Source organism: Neolamprologus brichardi, chromosome 10, assembly GCF_056152115.1.
Source record: "Neolamprologus brichardi isolate AB-2024 chromosome 10, ASM5615211v1, whole genome shotgun sequence".
Classification (NCBI taxonomy): Eukaryota; Metazoa; Chordata; class Actinopteri; order Cichliformes; family Cichlidae; genus Neolamprologus; species Neolamprologus brichardi.
Window position 1 is genome coordinate 6,131,612 of NC_142113.1, and position 26,334 is coordinate 6,157,945.

At 41.0% G+C, this 26,334-nt stretch overlaps 1 protein-coding gene across 2 annotated transcripts in view; it reads left to right on the forward strand.

Annotated features, from left to right (window-relative positions):
- pknox2 (pbx/knotted 1 homeobox 2) overlaps nucleotides 1-20,857 on the forward strand; it is a 103,225-nt gene extending 82,368 nt beyond the window's left edge. For both annotated transcript variants that reach the window (XM_006800512.2, XM_006800513.2), the window contains 8 exons: nucleotides 854-1,025; nucleotides 5,439-5,624; nucleotides 5,813-5,948; nucleotides 7,020-7,117; nucleotides 14,353-14,472; nucleotides 14,610-14,686; nucleotides 16,598-16,776; nucleotides 18,248-20,857. In XM_006800512.2, coding sequence (XP_006800575.1) covers nucleotides 854-1,025; nucleotides 5,439-5,624; nucleotides 5,813-5,948; nucleotides 7,020-7,117; nucleotides 14,353-14,472; nucleotides 14,610-14,686; nucleotides 16,598-16,776; nucleotides 18,248-18,510 — 1,231 coding nt within the window. In that variant the 3' untranslated portion in view covers nucleotides 18,511-20,857. The remainder of the gene's footprint in view (nucleotides 1-853; nucleotides 1,026-5,438; nucleotides 5,625-5,812; nucleotides 5,949-7,019; nucleotides 7,118-14,352; nucleotides 14,473-14,609; nucleotides 14,687-16,597; nucleotides 16,777-18,247) is intronic.
- The last annotated feature ends 5,477 nt before the right edge of the window (nucleotides 20,858-26,334 follow it).

Below are 26,334 nucleotides of genomic sequence, written 5' to 3' on the forward strand. Positions count from 1 at the left end.
GATTTATTTTATGGGGCATGGGGCTGAATTGGGACAAACTCGTAGGTGTTACAACTGATAGTTGTCTGCATTCTGACCGGAAAACATCTTTATCAAGCTGATGTAAGATAAAGTGACTGAAATGAACACAAATTGAATTTTTCAATTGTATTATGCAGGCGCTGTTGTGTAAGTCGGTTCTAAAATTAAACCATGCTGTTGGTGTTGTAACTAAAACAGTTATCTTCATCAGAGCAAAAGCAATGAATCACAGATAATTTGTTGCAGTTTGGAGGAACGTGAGAATGAGCACGGTGACCACGCAGCTGTCATGTGGCTAAGCCTGGAGTAGCTGAAGTACAAGCAAAATAGCAGAAGCACTTTGTTTAAAGTTAAAGGTCTAAAATTTTGCAAGGTCCATTCCTGTTAAAAGGGAGTTTTAACAGGAATGGACCTGAACATAACTATACTTTTTCTAACTTTTTCTAACTTTAATTCTAATGTGACTATCACCATATGTTTGCTCAAAGGGGGTTATTTATTTGTTGGGGGTTTCGGTTTATTATCGTAGGATCTTTATCTTACAATATAAAGTGCCTTGTGGTGATTGTTGGTATGATTTGGCATTATATAGGTTAAATTGAGTTGAAATTTGATTGAATGATGGACTAAGTGAAGATTAGAGTTGTTTTTTTTATGTAGTTAAGACATCCTTAACAACTAGAGTGGTAGAAATGAGAGTCTCTTCAGCACTGACCTCACCTTCAAGCAATTATATTGATCTTTATAGAAAGATTCTGTTCACAGCAGAAAAGATAATATTAACAATTTTAGAAACTGACACCTACTGTGCCTCTTTATCTTTTTTCCTCAGGCATCCATTGTTTCCCCTGCTAGCATTGCTGTTTGAGAAATGTGAACAGGCCACACAGGGATCTGAATGCATCACGTCAGCCAGCTTTGATGTGGACATAGAAAACTTTGTGCACCAGCAGGAACGAGAACATAAACCCTTCTTTAGCGAAGATCCAGAATTGGACAACTTGGTAAGTCAACATATCACATGTGTTAAATCAAATTAACACACAGCATAACTGTGTATACAGTAATTTACAAAGGTTTTGCGCCATCCTTCATTTCTGCAAAATAGTGGTAAAATAGTGAATGTCTACAGCTATCTCTAAAAGATGGTGGAGGTACTGACATGCTTTAGGGTTGAATTTTGGTAAGTGTTGTTAGGGATCCTGTCATAACTGATTTAATTATGAATGCAGAAACAATCTCATCAAATTTTGATCCACCATGCAATACTGTCTGGAAAGTGTCTGATTGGGAACAGCTTCATTTTTAGCATGAGATGATGTGTAACTTTGAGGTTTATACAGTACTGGGGGAAAAAAGAAGACACCGTGGAATGGTATCAGTCATGAATCGGTGTCCTCTGAATTCAGACCTCAACATTACTGAAGCAGTGCATGAAGAAGAACTTTAGAACCTGGGGAACAATTCCTTAAGACTGTGTTGAAAAATAAAGGTTGTCATTCCAAATATTAATTTTCAAGCTCACTATACTATTTGTACAGACTCTATTTTTGCCTTATACACTGTAAATGGTAAATGACCTGTATTTGTATAGTGCTTTACGTAGTCCCTAAGGACCCCAAAGTGCTCTACACTACATTCACCCATTCACTCACACATTCACACACTGGTGATGGCAAGCTACATTGTAGCCACAGCCACCCTGGGGTGCACTGACAGAGGTGAGGCTGCCGGACACTGGTGCCATCGGGCCCTCTGACCACCACCAGTAGGCAACGGGTGAAGTGTCTTGCCCAAGGACACAACGACTGAGACTACAAGACGAACTGCCAATTCTTGAGCCACGATCGCGGTGGCTTTTATATTTTATATATATATATGTATATTACATTGCTGATCCAGATGATGATCCAGGTCCAGATCCACTAGAATGTATAAAGTAGGCTGTTGGAGTATCTGATAAACTTTTCTCAGTTGATGTTGAACTTTTTAGATACAAATAATGGTGTTATCCTGTTAAACTAACACAGTGTTTTAACATTGCAGACTAATGTTAAGGTTTTATTATTAGCCAGTTGCTAGCTGCTATTTTAATGATAACAGATGGCTAAGGTTGCTATCAGGTAATTGCTAATAGTTTAAAAAGCTAACATTGCTGGTCAAACTTTAATATTGTTCAAATGGGAGCTTTAGTGACCTCTCAAAATTTCTCACAAGGTGTTATTGTGAGAAACAACTCCTAATGAGGGGAAGGTCAGTGTGCCTGCTGTGTGAAGTTGCGTGTCTGAAGATGGCACTGTTGGTACCGATGCTCTTGCTCTTGCAAATGAATATGTAACAGTAATTAATACATAATGCAGTAATTTCTACTGTTTCTTACCTTCTAAGTACAGTTTTTTTTTATTATCCTTAATAAGTACATGAGCTATTTTACCTTCTTTGCCACAGCTGCCTTTTATATTTTTATATACAACTATAACTGCAGTAGCCCTAAGAGGTCATACACTGCATGTACTGCAACTTCAGGAAACACCAGCAAATGGAAAGATGCTCACAATAAAGGTTGAATAAAGAACAATGAAAGTGAAAAGAAAAAAAACTCTTAAAAAAGTTCAGAAAACTCAACAGAGGGGATTTAAAGAAGAGAAAAATGAAAAACCTATAACAAACATACAGCTACAGTATTATATGAACCATGCGACAGAACACACATTAAGTGGAACCTTTCCTCCCTCACACACCGAAGAGTCCTCCACTTCTTTTAAGAATACTTTAGTTTGTCACTTCCACAGCTATTCTGTCTTGTTGTGTTTTGTATGCTTTTGTATGAATGGTCTGTGAATATATTTTTGAATTTACCCATTTCTTTTCCTTTTAAACAGAGTGCAGACTGATGCCATAACCAAGGTTATTTTATTTAACTAAAACTAAACTAAAAACTCAAAAAACATTTTATTTAACTCAAATAAAACTAGAACTAAATGAAATGATTTTGTGAAATATAAAAATAAAGAGAAAAAATTCTCTTTCTCTTTTTTTTGTTAGTTTGGTAAAAAATGTATTACAGCTTGCCTGATGAGGCATTAATGGGCGTGTTAACTGAGACTTTGGATGTCTACAAGACTGAGTCAACAACTCTACTGTCAAGTCCTCTACTGATTTTTCTAAATCATACAATAAAATTTAAAGACTCAAACTAATACTAAAACTAATAAAAAACTTCACTAAAATTAAGTATTTTCAAGCAATTACTGCCTGTCTTCCTACTGGCGGCCAACTTTTCTGTTCCTGAACCTCTTTTTTGTAACATAAATCTTAACAGATGTGGCTCTGTGTTGTCTGCATTGAATCCCAGTTTTGCTATTCCCAAGTATTCAGTCCTTTTTAAAGTCATTTTCCCATCTTCTCTGTGCACAACAGCTAGAAATAATTATAAATTAAAAGAAGGAGGAAGCTGATAATCTTCTATGACAAAAGAGTGGGAGGAGTTGAGGCCAGACAGACACAAAGACACAGACAAGGAATTAGGAAAAAAAGTGCACTCTTCTCATTACAGTACTTGGGATGGCAGGCTGACAAGTGCTGAACAGTCAATTAACCCTGCATCTGTGTGTTTTATGAGGTAATGGGAATAGGCGTCTCTGCCAGAGGACACTAACTCTTCCATAGGGCAGTAATGCTACGCTGGGCCTGACTGGCTGCGATGAGGACAAGAGTTACTGGTCCCTTGATTAAGGAAGTGCAGTTTAATTAGCTGATTTATCTCCTCCTTGGCCAAGTGCTTTTCTGACCATTCTGTTGACCTTGGGTGGCAACTTTGAAGGTGTGCCATCTTGTATCACACAGAGTGAAGAAAAGCCAGGCAGCTGATGATATATATATTGTCAGTGATTCCTGTTGTCACTTCAGCCAAACCAACAAACCAAATTTCACTCAATGACAGATCATAACTTAGTAGAAAAACAACGCAAAACAAAAAACATGTGTCTCATTTCTTGTCAGTAGCTGTCAGCAGTTTATCCTTTAATAGGCTGTTCCTTAGCAACACAACGAATTGGAGTTGTTAAATATTAGACACTGGTCTATTGAAAACTGTGTAAATGGCTTTCAAAGTCTTATACTTCTTATAGAACTTCTAAATATAATTATTTTTTTTACAAAGCATACAGTATTTCTACTTGCATAAATTAATATAATTATTTAAAAACAAAAATTTAGCTGGGTCGATATTATGAGTACCCTGAAAAACTAAGCACCAACCACCGTGCATTGCGCTGCAGTCATGCGCTTTAAATTTGTAATGCTGTAAAATCGAGTTAAACCCGAGGGTTGTCTTCCAAGTCATACACAGTATAAAAACTTCAGCAAGGGTTTGAGCTGTCACCTGACAAGGAAAACAAAAAACAAACAAAATGAGTTCACAGTTGAGAAAATAGTTGCTCACAAAGGAAGAAATGGATATACAAAGTTATCACAGCATTTCCAAGTGCCAAGGATTGGAGTGAGATGTGTCATCAAGAAATTACAGACCAAACATGACAGAGTTAGCAAATGAAATAATTTAAAGAGTCTGAAAAGACAAATAGTGAGATGTGTATAAAGACCCCAAAACAACTGCCAAGACACTGGTGAATGACTTAGCCAGGAGATGTAATCTTAAAAGCACAGCCACTAGAACCCTGTATAGGAATGTACTGCAAAGTTGCAGACCAAGAAAAACTTAATCTTACAGCCAGAGTGCAGTATGCACTTTGATACTGGTGATACTAAATTAGAAGAGCATGACGAACATGGCAGCTTGTTAACTAATCTAATTAGAACAAAACCTTGACAGCCTTAACACATACACTTCACTCACACACTTCTGTGATGATGATGTTTAATGTAAAAACCTTTGTAGTCCACAGACATTGAGTGGAAAGGCTCCAGATGTTTTTTTAGTTTGTTTTACTGAATGTGATGCACTTCCCAAATGTTTATTGAGTCACTCAGGCCCCCTGTGGGTCTTCCGTATTAAGGATTTTTAATCTGTTACCTGGACTCGGTTTTAAAGACATTACCCAGCATTACGGATGGGTACTAGAAGTTAAATAATTACAACAAGAAACCAGAAGATTTGCATTTATTCCAAAATGTATTAATATATATATAGGTCAGTGATGCAGGTCAGTCAGCAGTCTGCATCTGTAAATACCATTACCAATGATTTTTGATTTTGACATTAGACGTTACAGATCTTTGTAACATAAATTGCAATAAAACCAAATACCAGCAATATCCATGAGACCAACATCAAACGTATTCTTCTGTTCATGGTTGTTAACCTGGTGTTTTAAAGGTAAGGTGTTCGCTAAAAGTCATCAGTGTTTTAGAAGGTGAATGTGATCTGTTTCATATTTTGTCTTTGCTGCTCTCAGATGGTAAAGGCCATTCAGGTGTTGCGAATCCACCTACTCGAACTAGAGAAGGTCAATGAGCTTTGTAAGGACTTCTGCAACCGTTACATCACTTGTCTCAAGACCAAGATGCACAGCGACAACCTCCTCCGTAATGACCTCGGAGGGCCCTATTCTCCGTCACACACCAGTCTCAGCATGCAGCAGGTCAGTGATGGACCCACCGTGGAGCTTAGAGTTCCTTAACGGTACCTAGCGTAATAATGCAGTAATGTAGTGTTTCCCTTGATACGCCATTCATCAGCAGGTAAATTTTGCTGTTGGTTATCACACACAAGCAATAGCTTTCCCCCCCTTAGAGTTGCTCACCAGTGTCTCCCTCTGTTATCCCCCAGGAACTAATTCAGACCTCCTCTCCATCCATGACCTCTGTCTCCAGCTCTGTTAACCCTTCAGGGATTGTGGTGCCTGCTGGAGGGCTGCAACAGGGGAATGTCGCCATGACCACCATCAACTCTCAAGTGGTCTCGGGTAAGCGTGTCAATTCACATGAGCACTATAAAACAAAAATCTGGCCTGACACTATGGACCTTTTTTTTCCATATGACCCAATGTGTGAAGAAGAGGCGCTACAAAAATGTAAAACTCAGTGTAACTTATCCAGTAAACTACCACCTCTAAATAGGGTCTCTATAGATTTTGGGACAGTCAGTGACATACAGCTAATGATAAATAAATAAAATCGCATAGGTGGTTCTGTTGTTTTCTGCACACTTACCTGAGCCTTAGCCCAATCACTCTCAGCACTTTCAAATAGTACTCCACATTTTCTCTCTCGTTCTGATCAGAGGAAATATTTGACACCAGCTATCCAAAGCACCATTTCCTGACTTTTAATAACTATTTTAATCATATTCAAATGAATACTTTTCTTATTATTTGCATTGTGTTTATCAGTTTGACTTTGATCTTTTTTCTTTGCGTCATTTTGGGGTTATCATTATAAAGCCTTTTCATATTATTAGTATAAAACTCAATTGTTTGTTGAGCATAATGACAAATAAAAATAGTCATTAGCATGCTTTTGATCAATCAGTATACACGCATGTGGCCGCATGTGCTATTATATACACATATCATTAGCTACATGTTTGTGGCTGTGTTTTGTATAGCTGGTATCAGAGGGTCATGATAAGTATCCATCACAGAGAGCTTGGCTGGCAGGTTCTTGTAATGTCAAGCCTGTACAGTGAAATGTTAATCCTGCCCTCTGGAAAACCCTTTTAACCCAAAATAAATCAATGTCTCTCCCTTTGATCACGACATACTGAAGAGCTCAAACAGAATGTGATAAGAGTGTCTTGATCAAGGCTAATTAAGCCAGCAGCAAAAACACACTCCTCCTTCTCCTTGTTCTCTGTGTTTTTTTTTCTGGGTTAAAGGGCAGTAATGCACTTTGAATTTATCATTTAGTCTCTTGTTTTCTGTGTGTTTGATTGCAAGGCTGACAAGCAGTTAATAAGCTCTGGTGCTAGTGTAGGATGTGGCTTCTAGTAGCTGCTGAAGACACTTGATACTCATGGCAGCAAATTATCCCCTCAGGTGGGACCCTGTACCAGCCAGTTGCCATGGTGACATCGCAAGGGCAAGTGTTAACTCAGGCGCTGCCTCCGGGAACCATTCAGATCCAGAACTCACAGGTAAAGCTGTCTGAACCACAATGCTTTCTGGCCAACGTTGTCACTCCTCCTTGTGCCCTCACCACCTATGGTCTCAATTTGTTCTTTACATCTCTCAGACCTCCCCAGTGGGTCTTTTCATTGTCTGTCTGAACATAGCCCCCTGCTGCTAAACAAAATAGAAATTGTTTATTCCCCTGATGTTTGGGGAGCCTTTGTGATACCATGCCACTGCAGATGAAAATCGCACGAGGACTTACATCAGTTAAAGACAAATTTGTGGATGATGTGATTTAGGTAGATACAAGAAATAAATCTCGAATCTCATACAAAAGACTAATTCATTTAGTCATTCATTTTTCATTGTTCAAAAACCTTTTGTTAAAAACAAAAAGGTACAGGACATTTGAGACGTGAACAGAACAGAAGTAAAATATTTCAGAATTTTTACGAACAGGAAATATTAGGATCACAAATGTTTTATCGCCAAAAGATTTAGAAACTCGTATGAATGACTGAATTTTTTTTTTTATTGCACAGGGACAGATTTCTGGTTTTAGTATTTTAGTTCAATTTAGATTGTCAAAAAGCTTCTGGAATTGTTTAGAATAGCTGGGACATTTGCTGTATGCCTGCTCTGTGACTGTTGGTTTGTTGTAAATATGAGGATACTTATTTTAGAAAATAATTTCTCTGAAGGCAACAGAACCTTCAAAAGAAGGGTTTGTTGACTCAAAAGTGAATGCCGAAAAGTGAACAGATGATCCACACAGTAATAGTGATGAATATCATATGGAATATTAACATTGAAGCTTGCTGTTATGCACAGCAAATAACATAAGAATAATACGGACAATGTGTCAAATTAGTTAGCCAAACTGTATGTTTAGGACAAAACGGCTTGCAATTAATAGATGAAGTATTTTAGACAAGAAGGGCTCGTGCAAATGTATATTATAGGTTCCTTTATGTTTGTGTTAGGGATATCTTATTTTTAGCCTTATTTAAAATGTATTATTTAAAAAGTTGTTTTTTACCCTGATGATTTTTAAAATTTGCCAAAGCTTTAGCCTCTTTCGACTCTTCTGTCTGCACCTTGGAAGTCAGTTTAGTCTACAAGTCACAAAACACTTATTATCTACCTCACATTGAATCAGTAATGTGATAATTGCAGATTTCTACAAGTTGGAACGCCTTGAGAAATTGTTCAAGTGTGAAACAATTGTACAAGTTCCACAACCATACCCAAATGCAAATGCCTAAATGCACTGAGTTGCTGCCACTGAGTGTATGGCTGACTAGATATTTTCTTTAACAAGTTAACAATGATTTCTCTTTTTAGTCTCTGACAGTACCCTCACCGTAGCATTTGAATCAACAAAACATTCTGAGAAAGGAGTATCCTAACATTTGCCAGTAATATATTACTGTTCTTAAATTCAGGGCAACAATTAGAGAACACTCAAAGAGAGAAAACAGGCAAGGCCTGAAGGCAAAATAACAAATTGGTTTCAAGAAAAGTATCAAAATAAGACAGAACATAATGACAACTACAAAAATAGACACGGAAGCACATAATATACAAGAAAAAATACAGAGAGGCACAAGAAATTAACCAAAGTAGTTATAAACAAAGCAGACAGTATGACAGTATTACTACTACAACTAAAGTCACTGACTACGATGTATATAAAAGACTAGGACATTCAGTATTAGGTTCTTTAGTAGCCTTCAGTATCAGCCTTCCTACAAGCTGGCAAAGTACTCATACTGTATAACATTTTGTCTTTCTCTAAGACTTTTAAAGTAGTCTTTATATAGGCAAAAATACTTTATCATCATAATTTTACTGTAGGAGTGATACCCAGGGACTAATTTTTGAGTGGTTTAGGTAGGAGAGGACTATCACCTTTTCAAACCTTTATGACTTTTCTTTTGTTGTGTAGCGCCTCACCTCTGTTTGGGAAGGAGTACAAAGGCTCCACTAAAGCATAGAGCATCAGGCACTTGAACCCTTCCTAGGTCTATGTACAAGATACAGTCACAACAAAGACCTAAGACACCAACAGCTGAAGAACAGACAAAATATATTGGATGAAAGTTGGATGAACATAAAAACATGAACAAAAAAATGTGGTTTCTTAATAAATTGTGTATCTGGCATTAGCAGTAATCTAACCTTGATTGTGATTTCATAGCATAACTCTATTACAGAAAATAGAGTTGTGGATGTAAGAGGCTATATATTGATCTGTATGAACAGCAGTTTAATTATTACAAATTCATTGTGTTTGGAATTTAAGGTTTACTTTAACAATCTCCACCCACTCTGTTGTTGTGGAGATTTCAAACAAATTTATGACAAAGAACGGCTCCATGCTGGAACCAAGGCTCCAAGCAGAGCCAATCAACAGGCTGTACACTTGCCTTTTCTGAATGGGGGAAAAAGAAAAGAAATGGAGCAGAGAAATTTTACAGTGTTCTGTGTTGGTTTGAAGAGCGGCTCAGTTTCATGTAATTCTGTGACAGTAACAGTGACCCAGCTGGTGCCGAGTTCTACATGCGTGCTGGGAATTGAACACAGCCCCTTCGCCACTTTGCCGACAAGCCCCGAGTAATCACACTCTGAGGCTCGGTGCTGCCAATTAATTTAACCTCGCTTTCTCCTGGAACACACACACTCCCAGGACAGAAGGAGCCACGTGACACACAGCTGCAACTGTAATGAGTCTTGTTTTGTGTTGGGAGAATGAGGGGGGATCTGTGTGAATGTCTATTTATGGGCATTATGTGGGTTGTAGGTGGGTGAGGGTCAGCATCTCCGTGTCTGTGGATTCTTTCCACACTATTCTGCGTGGAACCTAATAATAGTGGGGCATAATGATTTCCCTCCAACAAAATATACAACTTACATGAAACTAGAGGACCAATGAGGGGACCTAATCAGGAGGATTTAACCCATGGGGGGGTGTTAGATTTATTAATAGAAAAAAACAAGCAATGTCCCATTTATATACAAAATATACTCTGTCTTGGGGACTGAAACGGCTCCAAATAGTAGGAATGAATGATACTAGGAAAATGGTTGGTTGATTTCTTGGCACTGACTGAGCTTTTAGGCACAGTCCACAAGATTTGAATAGGGTTTGGGGCAGGCCATTCCAGAAGTTTAATGTTAGCTACTGCATGTATTTCAAAACCAGTTTTGATCTATCTTTAGGATTATTGTTCTATTAGAAAAGCCAACTGTGCCCAAGTTTCAACCATCCAACTGTTCATTTGGGGTGAAGTTTAGAATTTGGAGGTAGTCCTAGTACTTCATTATTCCAAAGTGCAATGTAGCACTAGCAGCAAAATAGCTCCAGAGCAATGATCAATCATTTTGGCTCTGGGGATGCTTTCAGTTCATGGCATACTTGAGCATTCATGGGTTTTGTGTTATTTCTGAACATTCTAGCCAATTTCCTCTCATTTGATAGATCTAAATAATTTGTATTAATAACTTAATGACTCCAGGAGGCCTTCCAACTTGTGTAAATCTACAATTCTTTATTTATTGATGTCAAATAAATCCCCCCAAATGACCTTGGCCTTGTTAAGTTAAAATACACTGTAGAATCCTGAGCTCCTCTTCATGAATCACTACCTTATCGTGGTGGAGGGGTTTGTGTGTCCCAGGGATCCCAGGGGCTATGTTGTCTGGGGGCTTTTGCCCCTTGGTAGGGTCTCCCATGGCAAATTGGTCCTGGATGAGGGACCAGACAAAGAGTGATTCAGAAGACCCTTATGAAGAAAACATCGAGGGAACAGTTTACCCTGCCCGGGATAGGGTTACCGGGGCCCTGCCCTGGAGCCAGGGCGGGGAGGGTGCCCGAGGGCGAGCGTCTGGTGGCCGGGCCTTAGTCCATGGGGCCCGGCCGGGCACAGCCCGTAAAGGGGACATGGGCCCATCCTCCCGCAGGCCCACCACCCACAGGAGGCGCCTTAGGGGTCGGTTGCATTGTGTGCCGGGCGGCGGCCAGGAGCGGAGACCCTGGTGGACTGATACCCGGCTGCCAAGACTGGCAATTGGGACATGGAATGTCACCTCTCTGGTGGGGAAGGAGCCTGAGTTACTGTGTGATGTTGAGAGGCACCGGCTAGATATAGTCGGGCTCACCTCTACGCATGGCTTGGGCTCTTGAACCAGTCTCCTGGAGAGGGGCTGGACTCTGTCTCAGTCTGGAGTTGCCCCTGGTGAGAGGCTGCGGGCTGGGGTGGGTATTCTAATATCCCCTTGGCTTGCTGCCGGTACGTTGGGGTTTTTCCCGGTGGATGAGAAGTTTTGTTCCCTGCGCCTTAGGGTCGGGAACGGGTCCTGACTGTCATCTGCACTTATGCACCAAGTCGCAGTTCAGAGTACCCAGCATTCTTAGAGTCCCTGGGTGGGGTACTGGAAGGTGCTCCACCTGGAGACTCTGTTGTCCTGCTGGGAGACTTCAATGCTCACGTGGGTAATGACAGCGAGACCTGGAGGGGCGTGATTAGGAGGAACGGCCTCCCTGATCTGAACCCGAGCGGTGATTTGTTATTGGACTTCTGTGCAAATCACAGTTTGGCTATAACGAACACCTTGTTCGAACATAAGAGTGTCCATAAGTGCACGTGGCACCAGGATGCTCTAGGCCGCAGGTCGATGATCGATTTTGTAATCGTATCATCAGACCTGCGACCATATGTTCTGGACACTTGGGTAAAGAGAGGGGCTGAGCTGTCAACTGATCACCACCTGGTGGTGAGTTGGATCAGGTGGCGCGTGAGGACGCTGGACAGACCTACTGCACCTAAACGCGTAGTGAGGGTGTGCTGGGAACGTCTAGCAGAGGCCCCAGTCCTCGAGATCTTCAACGCACACCTCCATCAGAGCTGGGGACATTGAGTCCGAATGGACCATGTTCAGCGTCTCCATTGCCGAAGCTACTGCATTGAGCTGTGGCCGCAAGATGGTTGGTGCCTGCCGTGGTGGTAATCCCCGAACGAAATGGTGGACACCAGAGGTGAGGGGAGCCACCAGGCTGAAGAAGGAGTCCTATGGGCTTGGTTAGCCTGTGGTACTGGAAAGGAGAGTTCGTCTGCTAGTTGAACCTTGGATACAGGAGGAACAATGCGGTTTTCATCCTGGTCGTGGAACACTGGACCAGCTCTTTATCCTCTCAAGGATACTTGAGGGTGCATGGGAGTTTGCCCAACCAGTCTACATGTGTTTTGTGGACTTGGAGAAGGCATTCGACCGTGTCCCTCGGGGTGTCCTGTGGGAGGTGCAGCAGGAGTATGGGGTGTCTGGCCCATTGCTATGGGCCATTCGATCCCTATACAACCGTTGCAAGAGCTTGGTTCGCATTGCCGGCAATAAGTTGGACTTGTTGGGTGGGTGTTCGGTGGGTGATGGGCTCCGCCAGGGCTGCCCTTTGTCACCGATTCTGTTCATAATTTTTATGGACATGATTTCTAGGCGCAGCCAAGGGGCGGAGGGCTTTCACTTTGGTGGCCTCAGAATCTCATCTCTGCTTTTCGTGGATGATGTGGTTCTGTTGGCTTCATCGGGTGAAGGCCTCCAGCTTGCACAGGAATGGTTCGCAGCCGAGTGTGAAGCAGTGGGAATGAGGATCAGCACCTCCAAATCTGAGGCCATGGTTCTCAGCCGGAAAAGGGTGGAGTGCCAACTCCGGGTCGGGGATGAGTTCCTGCCCCAAGTGGAGGAGTTCAAGTATCTCGGGGTCTTTTTCGCGAGTGATGGGAGAAGGGACCCGGAGATCAACAGACGGATTGGTGTGGCGGCTGCAGTGATGCGGACGCTGCACCGGTCCATCGTGGTGAAGAGGGAGCTGAGTGTAAAAGCGAAGCTCTCAATTTACCGGTCGATCTACGTCCCTACCCTCACCTATGGCCACGAGCTGTGGGTAGTGACCGAAAAAACGAGATCGCGGATACAAGCGGCGGAAATGAGCTTCCTCCGATGGGTGGCTGGCCTCTCCCTTAGAAATAGGGTGAGAAGTTGGGCCATCCGGGAAGGGCTCAGAGTAGAGCCGCTGCTCCTCCACATCGAAAGGAGCCAGCTAAGGTTGTTCGGGCATCTGACAAGGATGCCTCCTGGGCGCCTCCTGGGGTTGGTGTTCCGGGCATGCCCCACCGGGAGGAGGCCCCGGGGCAGACCCAGGACACGCTGGAGAGATTATATCTCTCGGCTGGCCTTGGTGTTCCCCCGGATAAGCTGGAGGAGGTGGCTGGGGAGAGGGAGGTCTGGGCTTCTCTGCTTAGACTGCTGCCCCCACGACCCGGCCCCGGATAAAGCGGATGAAGATGGATGGATGGAACCCTGAGCACCACTTTTTAAGATTTAAGTGAATGTATGTAAATGTTTGAGCCTAAATATTGAATACTTTTTCTTTATATGCTGTGCAGTCATCCTGAAAAAAAAAATAACTAACAAAAAACCAAAAATAAATAAAACAGTTCAAAGAAATTATTAAAAAGCCCCAAATTACCACGGGGGGAAAAAAAGAAAGAAAAAACACAAAACAATATAAGTCATGCTTTAATTAGAAATAGCAAATTAGTTATCATTAATTAGAACATAATAATGAAGAATATCACTAGATGTTTTCCCTTTACTATCTAATAATCCATGTGCAAACTTTATCTTAAGCCTGACTGTGATAAAAATGATTTCTTTGCCAAATAGCAAACCTAAATGTTATTACAACAGTTAAAAATATTTGCAGTTAGTTGTCTCAGCCAGACATGAACTCACATACTCACACACATCCATATGCAGGCTGTCAAAGACTGTCAATAGTCTGAGAGCATCTCGTCCTTCAGCACTCACACTCCAAACAGTAACATCTGAATAATGATTTCTCACTGAACACAAAGGCTGGTGTACTACAGGTCAACACCAATGAAAATCCAAGCAAACACAGGCCCACTCTGCATCAGCGTCACTCTAGCTCACCGACGCCAAACTGTGAAACTCAAAGTCCAAGCACCACACATATAACAGACTAGTCACGGGTACTGCTTCTTTATATTTTAAGTATCATTACTCAAATTCAGTTACCATGGTGACACTTGAGGAGGTGTTTCTGCCCTTGCCATAGGAAAAAAAAGGTAATTGGTAGTCTGAGTTTGTTTCCGTGGCAACAATAACTAAGCCCTATGGTCTTTTCCCTTTTTTCTTTTCTTCCTCTTTCTTTCCTTTCTGTTGTCTGTGAATAAAGGTAAATGTGGACCTGTCCTCCTTGTTGGACAGTGAAGACAAGAAGTCTAAGAATAAGAGGGGAGTCCTGCCCAAACACGCCACCAACATCATGCGCTCCTGGCTCTTCCAGCATCTCATGGTGAGACGCAGGCAGACATTTACACTGTGTTTGAGGGCAAGACTTTTCAGTGTTTAACATAATTATGGTGCAGCACATTCCATTTTAACAGCTGGAAACTGCTTGAAAACTGAAATGTCGTTTCCTACTTCTTGCAGCACCCATATCCAACAGAAGATGAGAAAAGACAGATTGCAGCACAAACAAGTCTGACTCTCTTGCAAGTAAACAACTGGTAAGATTTTGTAACCCAAAAAAGGCCTCACGTGCATGTGTAAAAGTAAAACACAGCTTCATATTCTTATTTACAAAAGTGAGACAAAGTTTTCTTTAGACATAGACATATACACTTTATTAATCCGACGCAAGGGAAATTCGTTTTGTGGAGATATTTTAGAGATATTTTAGAAAATTATTAATCAAAATATATGAAAAATAGTGTACAAAAAAAGCCAAAATGCTATTATATGCACACATTTATATATATATAGCTAAAATGCAGTGGAAGTGATAATGTATACATATGCATTTTTTAAACAGTATTTGGTAAATGGACTGATTCTTATATAGCGCTTTTCTACTCTCCCGGAGTACTCAAAGCGCTCTATACAACATGCCACATTCACCCAGTCACACCCATTCTCACAAGCACTTTATCTATACTTAGTGCTATTCTAACTACATTCACACACATTCATACTCCGATGGACGCATCGGAGAGCAACTTGGGGTTAGTATCTTGCCCAAGGATACTTGGCATGCAGACTGGAGGAGCCTGGGATCGAACCTCCAACCTTCCGATCAGTAGGTGACCTGCTCTACCTCCTGAGCTACAGCCAGGAGGTAGAGGAGGTAGTCTGACCAAAGACTATTATATAGTCTTTGGTCAGACTATATAATACCCACACTTGTCCTGTGTGGGTATTATATAGTCTGACTGCTGTCAGGATGAAGGACCTGTGACAGTGATCTGTCCTACTGCCGAGGGACCTGTTCAGGGTCCCCACAGTCTTTTAGAAGTATTGTCCATAATAGACATCAGCTTGACTAACATCCTCCTCTCACCCACTTCCTCTGTGGAGTCTAGCGCACTGGCTCTCTTCATCAGTGTTTTAATCCATGTACTGTTTCTCCCCAGCAGACAACCATATAAAAGCTTGGAGTAGCAATCACTGTGTCATAAAAGGTCCTACATACACTAAAAGACCTCAGCCTGCACATCAGATCAAACAAACTTTGGCCCTTCTTCTACAGAGCATGAATGTTAAGCTTTAACTTGAACTTGACTATGCTGGCATATCCGAGTACATCATTGATACAGTGGCACCATCTCCTGGTTGTATACACCAAGTACATGTGGAACAACCTCTCTCTCTCTCTCTCTCCCTCTCTCTCTTCTTGTTTCTTGTGTTCCTTTTTCCTGATACTGCTACCACTTGGCATCGCTATATCTATCACTACAGCTGTCATTACAGCTGTCATTACCAGTGTGTCTGTATCTGGAAATCCCACAGGATCTTTGCTCAACCTTCTGAGATATAGAGGAGACCATACTCAGCACAAATGTACAACTATACAATGCCACCCACTTAATTATGGCATTTCATGTATACTCTACCTAGTAGTATCTTACACCCTGCTATTATGTCCAGAATTGTCTCAGGAGCATCTTTACACCTCCACCTGGGGTCTTTTCTGGTGTGATAGACCCCAGCCTCTATGGATCTTGTGCTTAGAACTTGTTCCTGTGCTGCCATAATTAGTGCTATCTTTCAGTCCAGCTTTCTCCACAAGTAGAATTTCACAGTGTCAGCCACTTCTATCTTCCCATGGTACTGTGGAGGGTCCTGACTTTCAGTCTATCCTTAGAGAGAGAGAGAGAAAGAGAGAAAAAAAATAAAGACAATTTGATATAAAAATGCATTAAAAATTTTCCACTAGGGTATGGTTTAATCAAATGATAACATTTTGAAGTGTTGATGGTCATATTCAATGTTTTGTATGTACTTGTTTTTCATTTTATGTCTTCCTTAAATCTCGGTACTTTTTAGTAGAACTAGTTAGATATGTGAAAGACATGCAGAGTAATTAAGTTGGATTCATAGGTGTTACTTTTACTAATATGACTTCTTTGGTCTTTTCACAGGTTCATCAATGCTCGTCGACGTATCCTTCAGCCTATGTTAGATGCCAGTAATCCTGACCCGGCTCCTAAAGCGAAGAAGATGAAGTCCCAGCATCGTCCAACACAGCGCTTTTGGCCCGACTCTATTGTGGCTGGTGTATTGCAGACGCACAGATCTCAGACAGGAAGCAACTCAGACAGTATGCCAACAGTTACATTTTCCAAAAAAAGAAAAGCAAACAGCTTTCTTTGGGCATTAAATAATCCTTTACTTTTTAATTTTTCTTTAATGTCTTCTTGATTTTTGTTTTGTAAAGCACTTTGAGTGCTCCAAGAGAGTAGAAAAGTGCCATATAAGAACTATTTACCATTTACCAGCCATAGATGCTTACTTGTAATTTAAAGATCACAAATAGCTCTTTCTAGCTATACATGAACATTTAAAATTTTACATGTCATCTCTTAAAATATAGTTGAAATATAGTGTTTGGAAAAATATTTTTATACACAATCAATCAATTATAGTCGTAGAAACAGTAAAAACAAACAGCAGAAACACAGCAGCTGTCAACTGTGGCTGTTATGGGATACAGTCTAAATTTAATGTCTGTGATTTTGCTTGCTTGACTATGATGTGTTTGTCCTACAGTGATCACTATAGCTATGATATGTACTTGAATTTGGAGGGAATATTGATAAACGGTAAAATTGTACACATTGTACAAAAAAATAAACAAACTAAAAGCGTGTCTGCTTGAATCCAAACCACTAGGTGGCACTATTACCACTCTTTTGTTTATTTTATTTTTTTTTAGACTATCAGTTTCTTTAAAAATGTGTCCTAAATCAATCAATAGCTCAGCCTGCACTCATGTGTACAAACAAGTCTCTTGGGAATAGTTAGAAAAAGAAAACGAGGACTGCCTAGATTTTCTTTTACTGCTACATGGTAGGTTGTAGACCTCAGTTACTGATGCAATTTGTTATCTCCTGTCACAGTACTGCAGCTGGTACGAGTATACACAAGTAAAAGAAAGCTTACCTACTGGAGTGCAAATATAGATAAAAGGCAGGGTAAGAATTAATTTCAGTGGCAGACAAAGTCTACGTAAAGTTTTGCAAGGTAAAATTGATCAAACTGGTGTGTAGGATCCCATATGGAAAAGCAATAGAAAAAACTTATAAAAGACTTGCATAAGATTTGGCTTACTTCATATAGTGAATCTTATATAAGGCTTATATAATTTACTCATGAAAGTGACCACTTTCTCATTACTTTCAGATATTGTTTTAGTAAGTATCCAAAACATACACGTTTCATTTATATAATTTTTCAATGGATCTTATATCTGTTTTCACTCTAGTATGCGTTTTCATACAAGTTTCACACAAGACAGATACAAACTTTATAAGATTTATATATATCTTTTCCATATGGGATGGTATAAGCTTGCAGCTCCTTGAAAAGACCATTTTCAGGTGGCTCCCAAAATTGAGTCTCTGGCCCTGTAGCCACTCTAAATATTGGCCAAATGAAATTTCCAAATAATACTGAAGCATGCACAGACAAATAAAAAGGTCTATCTTCCTCTGCCTACATTATTATTTTTTAAATGTATCTGTCACATTATAACCCCTCTTCTCCCTACCCTCTTTCTGGCCTCGCTTCAGACCCACTGAGTATGGACAGTCTCCAGTCACTATCCTCAGATTCAGCCACCCTGGCCATGCAGCAAGCCATGCTCGGAGCCGATGACTCAATGGACGGCACTGAAGAAGAGGATGAAGAGGAGGAGGAAGAGGAGGAAGAAGGCATAGAGGAGGACGATGAGGAAGAGGATGGAGAGGAGGAAGATGACAGGGGGAGGCAGCTGTCCAGCCAGGGAGTGGGAAGGAGAGATCTTAGCATGGAGCACAGAGAGGAACTGGAGTAGTCTGTCAGGGGCAACTGACAGACTTCATGAACGCTGATCTCAGTTGTGAACTTAATACAGCCTCATTGAAACTCAAATAGTACGCCTCTAATGCTGAGTGACTCTAGAGAGCATTTACGCACGTATTAGTTCTTTACCACAGACTCTAATCAAACACAATGACCATCATGTTTATAGGAAAAATATTAGTTTAATGCTGAATTGTGTTATTGCATTTTAACACAGTATGTTCCTATGTAGTGAACTCATGAACTTTCTGGAGAGTAGCACATTTTTATAGCTCTGGTTATTTATGGAGAGGAATGACACAGGAACTAAAAGGTTTGAAATTGAGTACGTTTAAAAGCAGCATTTAAAGATGTTTGGTGCTTTTACAGGAACTGATTCTTATATTCTTTTAAACAAACAATGAGGAAAAGCATTACATGGATTAAAGAACTGAAAATCTCTTTTGACTGTATGTTTTAGCAACTACTTAATTGAATGTAATATTTTGTCATCTGAAATTAGTTACTAAAAGGGCTGCAGCCGTTTTTATCAGGTTTTTTTTTTCATCTGAAAGTGCCCTTTATTTTCAATTGACAGACCACAGTTTCACTTTCCAGCTAATGTGTCATTTCACTTCCTAAAATAAGAGTGAGAAGACAAAATAAAGGAGAAAGGATGTGTGTGTAATACATTTCAAATATTTGTTGAAGCGACTGCTGGCTTCCACTCTGGGACATCATTCACACGTTTTAAATGACTCATAGGTTCTCAGGTTTAACAGCACTCTCATCTGACATGTTTCTTCCTCATCAGCAAAACACTTGACTTACTGCTGCCGCATGACTTTTACAACACTCTTGGTTTATTTTCTCTCTTCCCATGAGCAAAAACAGCTGTACTAAACCAGTGTATACTGACTGCACATATAGTATGTATATTGGATTTTTCCTATGTTTGTATTCTGGTGTTGAGGGTTTGCATATTTATTCAATTTTTTGTGTGTAGCTTCAGACTTCATGTTGTCCATGACATTTTCTGGATAAGGGTGTTGAAAAAGCAGGTGGCCATGCACATATGTACCTAACTCCAACCACCAACTCTTTGAAAACTACTTGCGTATTTCTGTGACCTTGATCAGTTCTGTCAGAGATCAAGAGCGTGCCGGTCATACAGACTCAACACTGAGAGAAATCACGCAGAGATGCCTAGTGACTTTGGAAAAAAATGTCATGTACTGACACTGACTTCTTTTTGATGGAAGACATTTTTGAGAAAAAAAACATAAAAAAGGGAAGAGACTCAGTAGTAACCTATCTTTCCATTTTATGTGAAGGCTTTTAAAGAAGCTGTGAATCGATTTCAGCCCCCTGTTTTGTATTAAAACAAATGGAATCACTCATCTCTAATGTGAAGATGTCTAGAAAAAGAAAAAAACTGTTATATTGAATGTTCTGAGTGTTCATTGTGAAGTATGTTTCCTGTTATTCTTCTTTTTTTTTTTAACTTTTTAAAAAGTTTTAAATGAATCTTCCAGAGCAAGCAACAGACTAGGGGAATATTTCTGTTTCATTTGTAAACTTTGTTGTTGTCATAATCTATTGTGTTTCAATAGATCACTTTTAATAATTAAACATGTAAAGGTACTGATTTTGACTCGTGGAAGTTCTGCATTTGTTTGAGCTGAGCAAACACATGCAGGGCTCTGACTTTTCATATAGGGAGGCAGTTTGATTCATTAATATTTTGATACAATAACATGTAAATCATTTTTACAAAAGAGAGTATAACATTTCTTCACCATCCTCACAATAATTTCCAGATTACAAATTTAGTAGTCTAATTACTGGTTAACTTCTCCCACTTGCCTGTCCTATCATGTATAGCTTTCCACCCACTCGTTATATCTCAAGCCTGTGATTTAACTCGCTGGAAAATGCCCACCCAAATGCTCGCCCACCTTCTCAGCCAGCTACCATAAACAAACCCACAATCTCCTGAATTGTGGCCTCTTTGAGTAAATCACTGTATTGCTTTTTCTTTTTTTTGACATGGCTTATATATGTAATTGCCTTCCTGCATTGTTTTCAACCTCACCATAGAAGGTCAAACTCTAATTGCATCACTTAAATCTCTGTTATTGTTCACCTTTGTTACTCCACCTTTAGCCATATTTTATGGCACGAGAAATGTGAACTATAGCAGTCACATAGGACCTACTTAGCAGAGGTAACATGTAGTGAGATGATTAGCTACTTGACTTTTTTTTTTTTGAGGAAGCAATGGTCAAAATGCATGGGAGAGGGAATATGTGGGAGGGAAGACACAGCCATATTTACACAAGTGGTCTAATAAAAAAGTGCTTCAGACATTATAGCATTTGTTCAATAATTATTCTGCATGGAGTTCATGCGCAACACATTAGATGAGTACAATAGCCAGAGGTCTTTTCTGAACAGTGCAAATACCAATTTGAGAGCAAGTGGAATCAAATGTGTATTTAAGAATCTATCCATATAATATGTATGGATAGAGTCATTTGAATTTATCATAGAATGGATGGATATAGCTACAGTAGAAGTATATGCATAGTACAGTGTATAGCCTGTAACAGTCCATATATGCAAATCAATCATCCAATCTGGGTCTAATGGTAAATTGACTGATTCTTATATAGCACTTTTCTACTCTCTTGTAGTGGATTAGTATCTTGCCCAAGGATATTTGGCACGCAGACTTGAGCAGCTAGCAATTGAACCGCTAACCTTCCAATGAGTAAATTACATATTCTCCTTCTCCATGGATAAATGAACCAGCTGCTAAGTGTTGGGCCTTTGCTAACCAAAAGCCCAAAAGTCCTGATCCCTAAGGGACCTGTCTCAGCACAACATGGAAGATTGACTACAAGAAAGCCTCAACTACAACCCAATGCACATACATGGATTCGGGAACATTTAGAAGTATAGAAAATCAACAGGACTCTTAGAGTATCAGGATTTCAATGGGGATGTGGCAAACAACACTAGAGGCGGACTTCAAGCCAATAACACAAGTCACCATCAAATGACAAGGAACAAGGAAGTGCTCTACCCCCACTGTTGTTCTGCATAGGCCTCCCTCTTCAGTAAGATCATTAATAAGAATGGCTTAGATACCGACTACAGAATGGTGCATTTGTTAGCCACCTCCCTTACATGGCATGGAATATCAGACGCCGGACCACCTCAACTGGCTCCTTTCAATGTGGAAGGAGTAGCGGCTCTACTTATAGCCCCTATAAGATGGCTGAACTCCCCCATCCACCCTTCAGGGAAAGCTCATTTCCACCTCTTGTATCCACAATCTCGTTCTTTTCGTCACTACCTAAAGCTGGTGACCATAGGTGACCAGGGCATAGATTTACTGGTAAGTCAAGAGCTTCACTTTTACCTTCAGCCCTCTCTTTACCATAATGGATAGGTCCAGCATCCGCATCACTGCAGCTACAGCACCAATCCATCTAACAATCTCCCGGCCCCCTCTCCCCCCACTTGCAAACCCCAACAAACTCCTAGGGCAGCAACTTGTCCCTAACCTGGAGTGGGCACTCCACCCTTTTCCCACTGAAGACCATGGCCTCAGACTTGGAGGTGCCATCTCATTTCTGCCGCTTCACACTCCACTCCAGTGAGCTGGAGGCCACCACCTGATTTGTGCTTTTTGCAGATGATGTAGTTCTGTAGAGGTGAGATTCTGAGACCACCCAAGTGGCAGCCATTCACCAAATTCTGTCACCAATTCTTCATAATTTTTATGAACAAAGGGCAGTCCTGGCAGAGTCCAACACCCACCGGGAACAAGTGTGGCTAATTACTTCCTATGTGTACCAAGCTCTTGCAACAGTTGTATAAGGATCCAATGGCTCGGAGCAACCGCCCTGACAGACACCTGTCGGTACCAACCACCATACTCCCGAAGCATCTCTCACTGAATTCTCCAAGCGACATGGTCGAATGCCTACCCCAAGTCCACAAAACACATGTTGACTAGGGCAAACTCCCATTCATGCTCAAGTACCCTCATAAGGGTAAAGAGCTGGTGCAGTGTTTTGCACCTACCCTCCTGTATCTGAGTTTCAAATAACGGGCAGGGAGACTAAGGAGTGTGATCCCCTTGTAGTTGAAGCACACGCCTCTTGCCACCCTTCGCGAAGAGGGGAACCACCAACCATAAGATACCGCCCTTGATCTCGACGCAACATTATAGAGGCGTGTCAACCTTGGCAGGCTATAGCATCCAGCACCTTTAGGAACTCAGGGCAAACCTCATACACCAAAGAGTTATTTAACTTCTTCAGTGACCTCATCGCCAGTGATGGATGTGTTGTCCCCTTTGTCCCCAGACTTTGCTTTCCCTACAGAAGACGTGTCAGTGGGATCGAGGTCTTCAAAGTATTTCTTCCACTCCCTGACAATATCCTCAGTTGAAGTAAGCAACGGTCCACCTGTACCATACATTGTGCAGGTAGAACACCGCTTTCCCCTCCTGAGTCACCTGAGGGTTTGCCAGAAACTCATCGACGCAGTCCTACAGTCTTTTTCCACAGACTCTTTAAACTCCTCCCACACCCGAGTTTTTGCTTCAGCCACTGCTCAAGCCACGTTCCGCTTGGCCTGTCGGTACCAACCAGCTTTTGGCCACGACTCAGAGTAAAAATGGTCCATTCATACTCAATGTCCCCATTCTCCCATGAAATGCAGTCTTAGCTCTGCTAAAGGTGGGAGTTGAAGATCTCACAGACCAAGGCCTCTACCAGACATTCCCAGTGCACCCTCAATATACATTTAGGTGAGCTAGGTCTGTCCAGCATCCTTCTCCACCACCTGATCCAACTCACCAGCAGATAGTGATCAGTTAACACCTCAGCCCCTTTCTTCACCGAGTATCCAGAACATACAGCCACCGGAACCATTCCTGAATGTACATGCAGCAGTCTCTAGGAGACTGGTTCCAGAATTATTCCACATCCCAGTTGCTACCCTCAGTAGCCGGGATCAGCCTGCTACGGTCTTCCCCCTTGGCTGCCGCCTGGCACACACTGTACTCGACCCCTACAGCGCCTCAGGATTACAGGAGTGTGGGCCCATGTCCCTTCTTCTTGCGCCAGCCTGGGCCCCATTGCCTAAAGGGGCCCAGGCGCTCGCCCTTGGGCACCCTTCCAAGGCCCAGCTCCAGGGCAGAGCCCTAGTAACCCTATTCAGGCAGGATGAACTATTCCCTAGACTTTTTACTCATAGGCGTCTTCTAATTTGCTTTTTGTCTGCTCCCTCACCCAGGACCAATTTGCCATGGGAAACCCCCTAACAACATAACACCTTGGATCCCTGGAACACACAAAGCCCTCCAGATAAGGTAGCGATTCACAGAGGGGGTATGCAAATGTTTTATGCCTTTTGGAACAACACCAGTTAAATGTCCAATATTTTAAAGTGACACATTAGGATAATTTGGAGATATTTTTTACAACTTGTGAAACGTGTGAATTAACTTCATATCAACATCACTTATTTGCTTATGAGTCTCAGTTACAGTGTTATGAAAAAGTATTTGCCACCTTCTTAATTTCTTAGCTTTCTTTGATATCTGTCACACTTAAATGTTTTAGATCATCAACAGCTACATAGAATCTATCTGATAAAGTGAAACAGGCTAAGAGATCTCAAAGAGGAACACATTATACCGTGATCTAAAGAAACTCAAAACCAGATAAAAAAAAAAAGCTAGTAAATCCAATCAAGCTTGAAAGGGTTACAAAGCCGGTTTTAAAGTTTTGGGGTTCCAGCAAAATGTCATGAATACAATTATCCACAAATGAAACAAAAAACTTTGAATAGTGGTGGCCCTTCTGCCGAGTGGCTGGCATACCAAAATTACTGCATGAACACACTGAAAACCAGGAGCTCACCAAAGAATCCAGAACAACTTCTAAAGAACTGCAGGCCTCACTTGAATGATTGTTGAATCATGATCCAACAATCAAAAGAAACCATGTAAAAATGGCATCCATGGGAGAGTTCCAAGGAGAAAACCACTGATGACCAAAAACAACATCTTGATTATTCACAAGATTTTTGGGACAATATTCTGTGAAAATGTCAAGACATGGAGCTGAACTTCTTGGAAGATGTGCATCCTGTTATATCTGGTGTAAAACTAATTTCAGATGACCTCTAATTTTCTCCTTATAAATCTTAGAAATATGGTATCTGATTAGGATATGTCATTCAGTGTGCATACTAAATATGTAGGGCTGCTTTATCCTATTTGCACAATACCTCTAAAATTACAATTACCTTGTCTGAAAAACTAGTTCATGTATTTATTATTTGTAGGCTACTGACAACAACAACAACAACAACTACTACTACTACTAGCTTCTCTTCAGTGCCTCCCCATTAAATTCAGAATCAAATATAAAATCCTTCTCCTCAGGCCCCATCTTATCTTAAAGCCCCTACAGCACTGTATCACCCCAGTAGAGCACTCAGACTGTAGGCTTAGTTGTGGTCCCTAGGATATTTAAAAGTAGAATGGAAGGCAGAGCCTTCAGCTTTCAGCCCCCTCTTCAGTGGAACAAGGTCCCAGCTTGGATTTGGATTTGTCCTTTTTGACAGAACCTATAGTTAGGTGACCCTGAAGCCACCCTTAGTTAGCTGCAATAGAGTTAGGCTGCTGGGGGCTTCCCATGATGCACTAAACGTTTCTCCTCTTCTGAACTCTTTTCACTCACCACATGTTAGCATTCATTTCTGGCTGTCTTCCATAGTATGTTTATTGTCTTTCTCCCTTCATCACCGTCATCACTGGTCACAGCAGATGGCTGCTTCTCCCTAAACCTGGTTCTGCCAGAGGTTTCTTCCTATTAAAAGGGAATTTTTGCTTCCCACTGTTGCCAAGGTGCTTGATCATATCACCTTGAGGTGACTATTGTTGTGATGTATATGAATAAAATTGAATTGAACTGAAAATTGAATTATTGAAGAACTTAGTTTAAATAAAGTATGAAATAATTTTAAAAAAGGATTTCAGTTATAATAGAGCCTTAACCCATACCAACCTTCATTGCTGAATTCTAGCAGTGGGTTTGCATGAAAGAACAAACATTTAAATCTTAGCACATGCTTAAGGAATTCAAACATATGACCAAAGCTGCTTTGTGTGTGGTTGTGGGAATTTTGTGTCAGAATTGAGAACCACTTGAGCAAATCATCTATAGTAAAATAAAAGTATTGTAGCTTTCTTACATTTAGAGTACAAAACCCTATCACAGTGTTCTTGTCACTTCCATGGAGTCAAATAGAAGTTTTGCACAATGTACAGCATGTACAGCCTGCCAGGGACAGAAACAAGCCATCTGGTGTGTTATTTGCAACAGTATCTTAGCAGTAGCTCTTGGGCTGAAGTGCAGTAAAAAATAGAATCTGAATGATAGAGGCTGAAAAAGCCACTGGTGATGGTTCACTTGTTTGAAGTGGGCTACAGCCAGTGTAGAAATACACACACACACACACACACACACACACACACACACACACACACACACACACACACACACACACACACACACACACACACCCACCGGCTGTAAGACCCGCTGTTGAGAACTGGAGGTCTGCTGTAGTCAGTGCCATGGGAGAGTACATGCTTCCAGATGTCCCCTCTGTAATTACAGTTAGACTCAGTAAATGAGAGGCTGGATCTTGGGCTGGTCCAGGCTGAGACCCTCCCTGACTATTTAAGCTGCTTTCCAGCACTGTGCAGATTTTTATGGAAATTCTAGTCTCTGCAACCACATTTTCA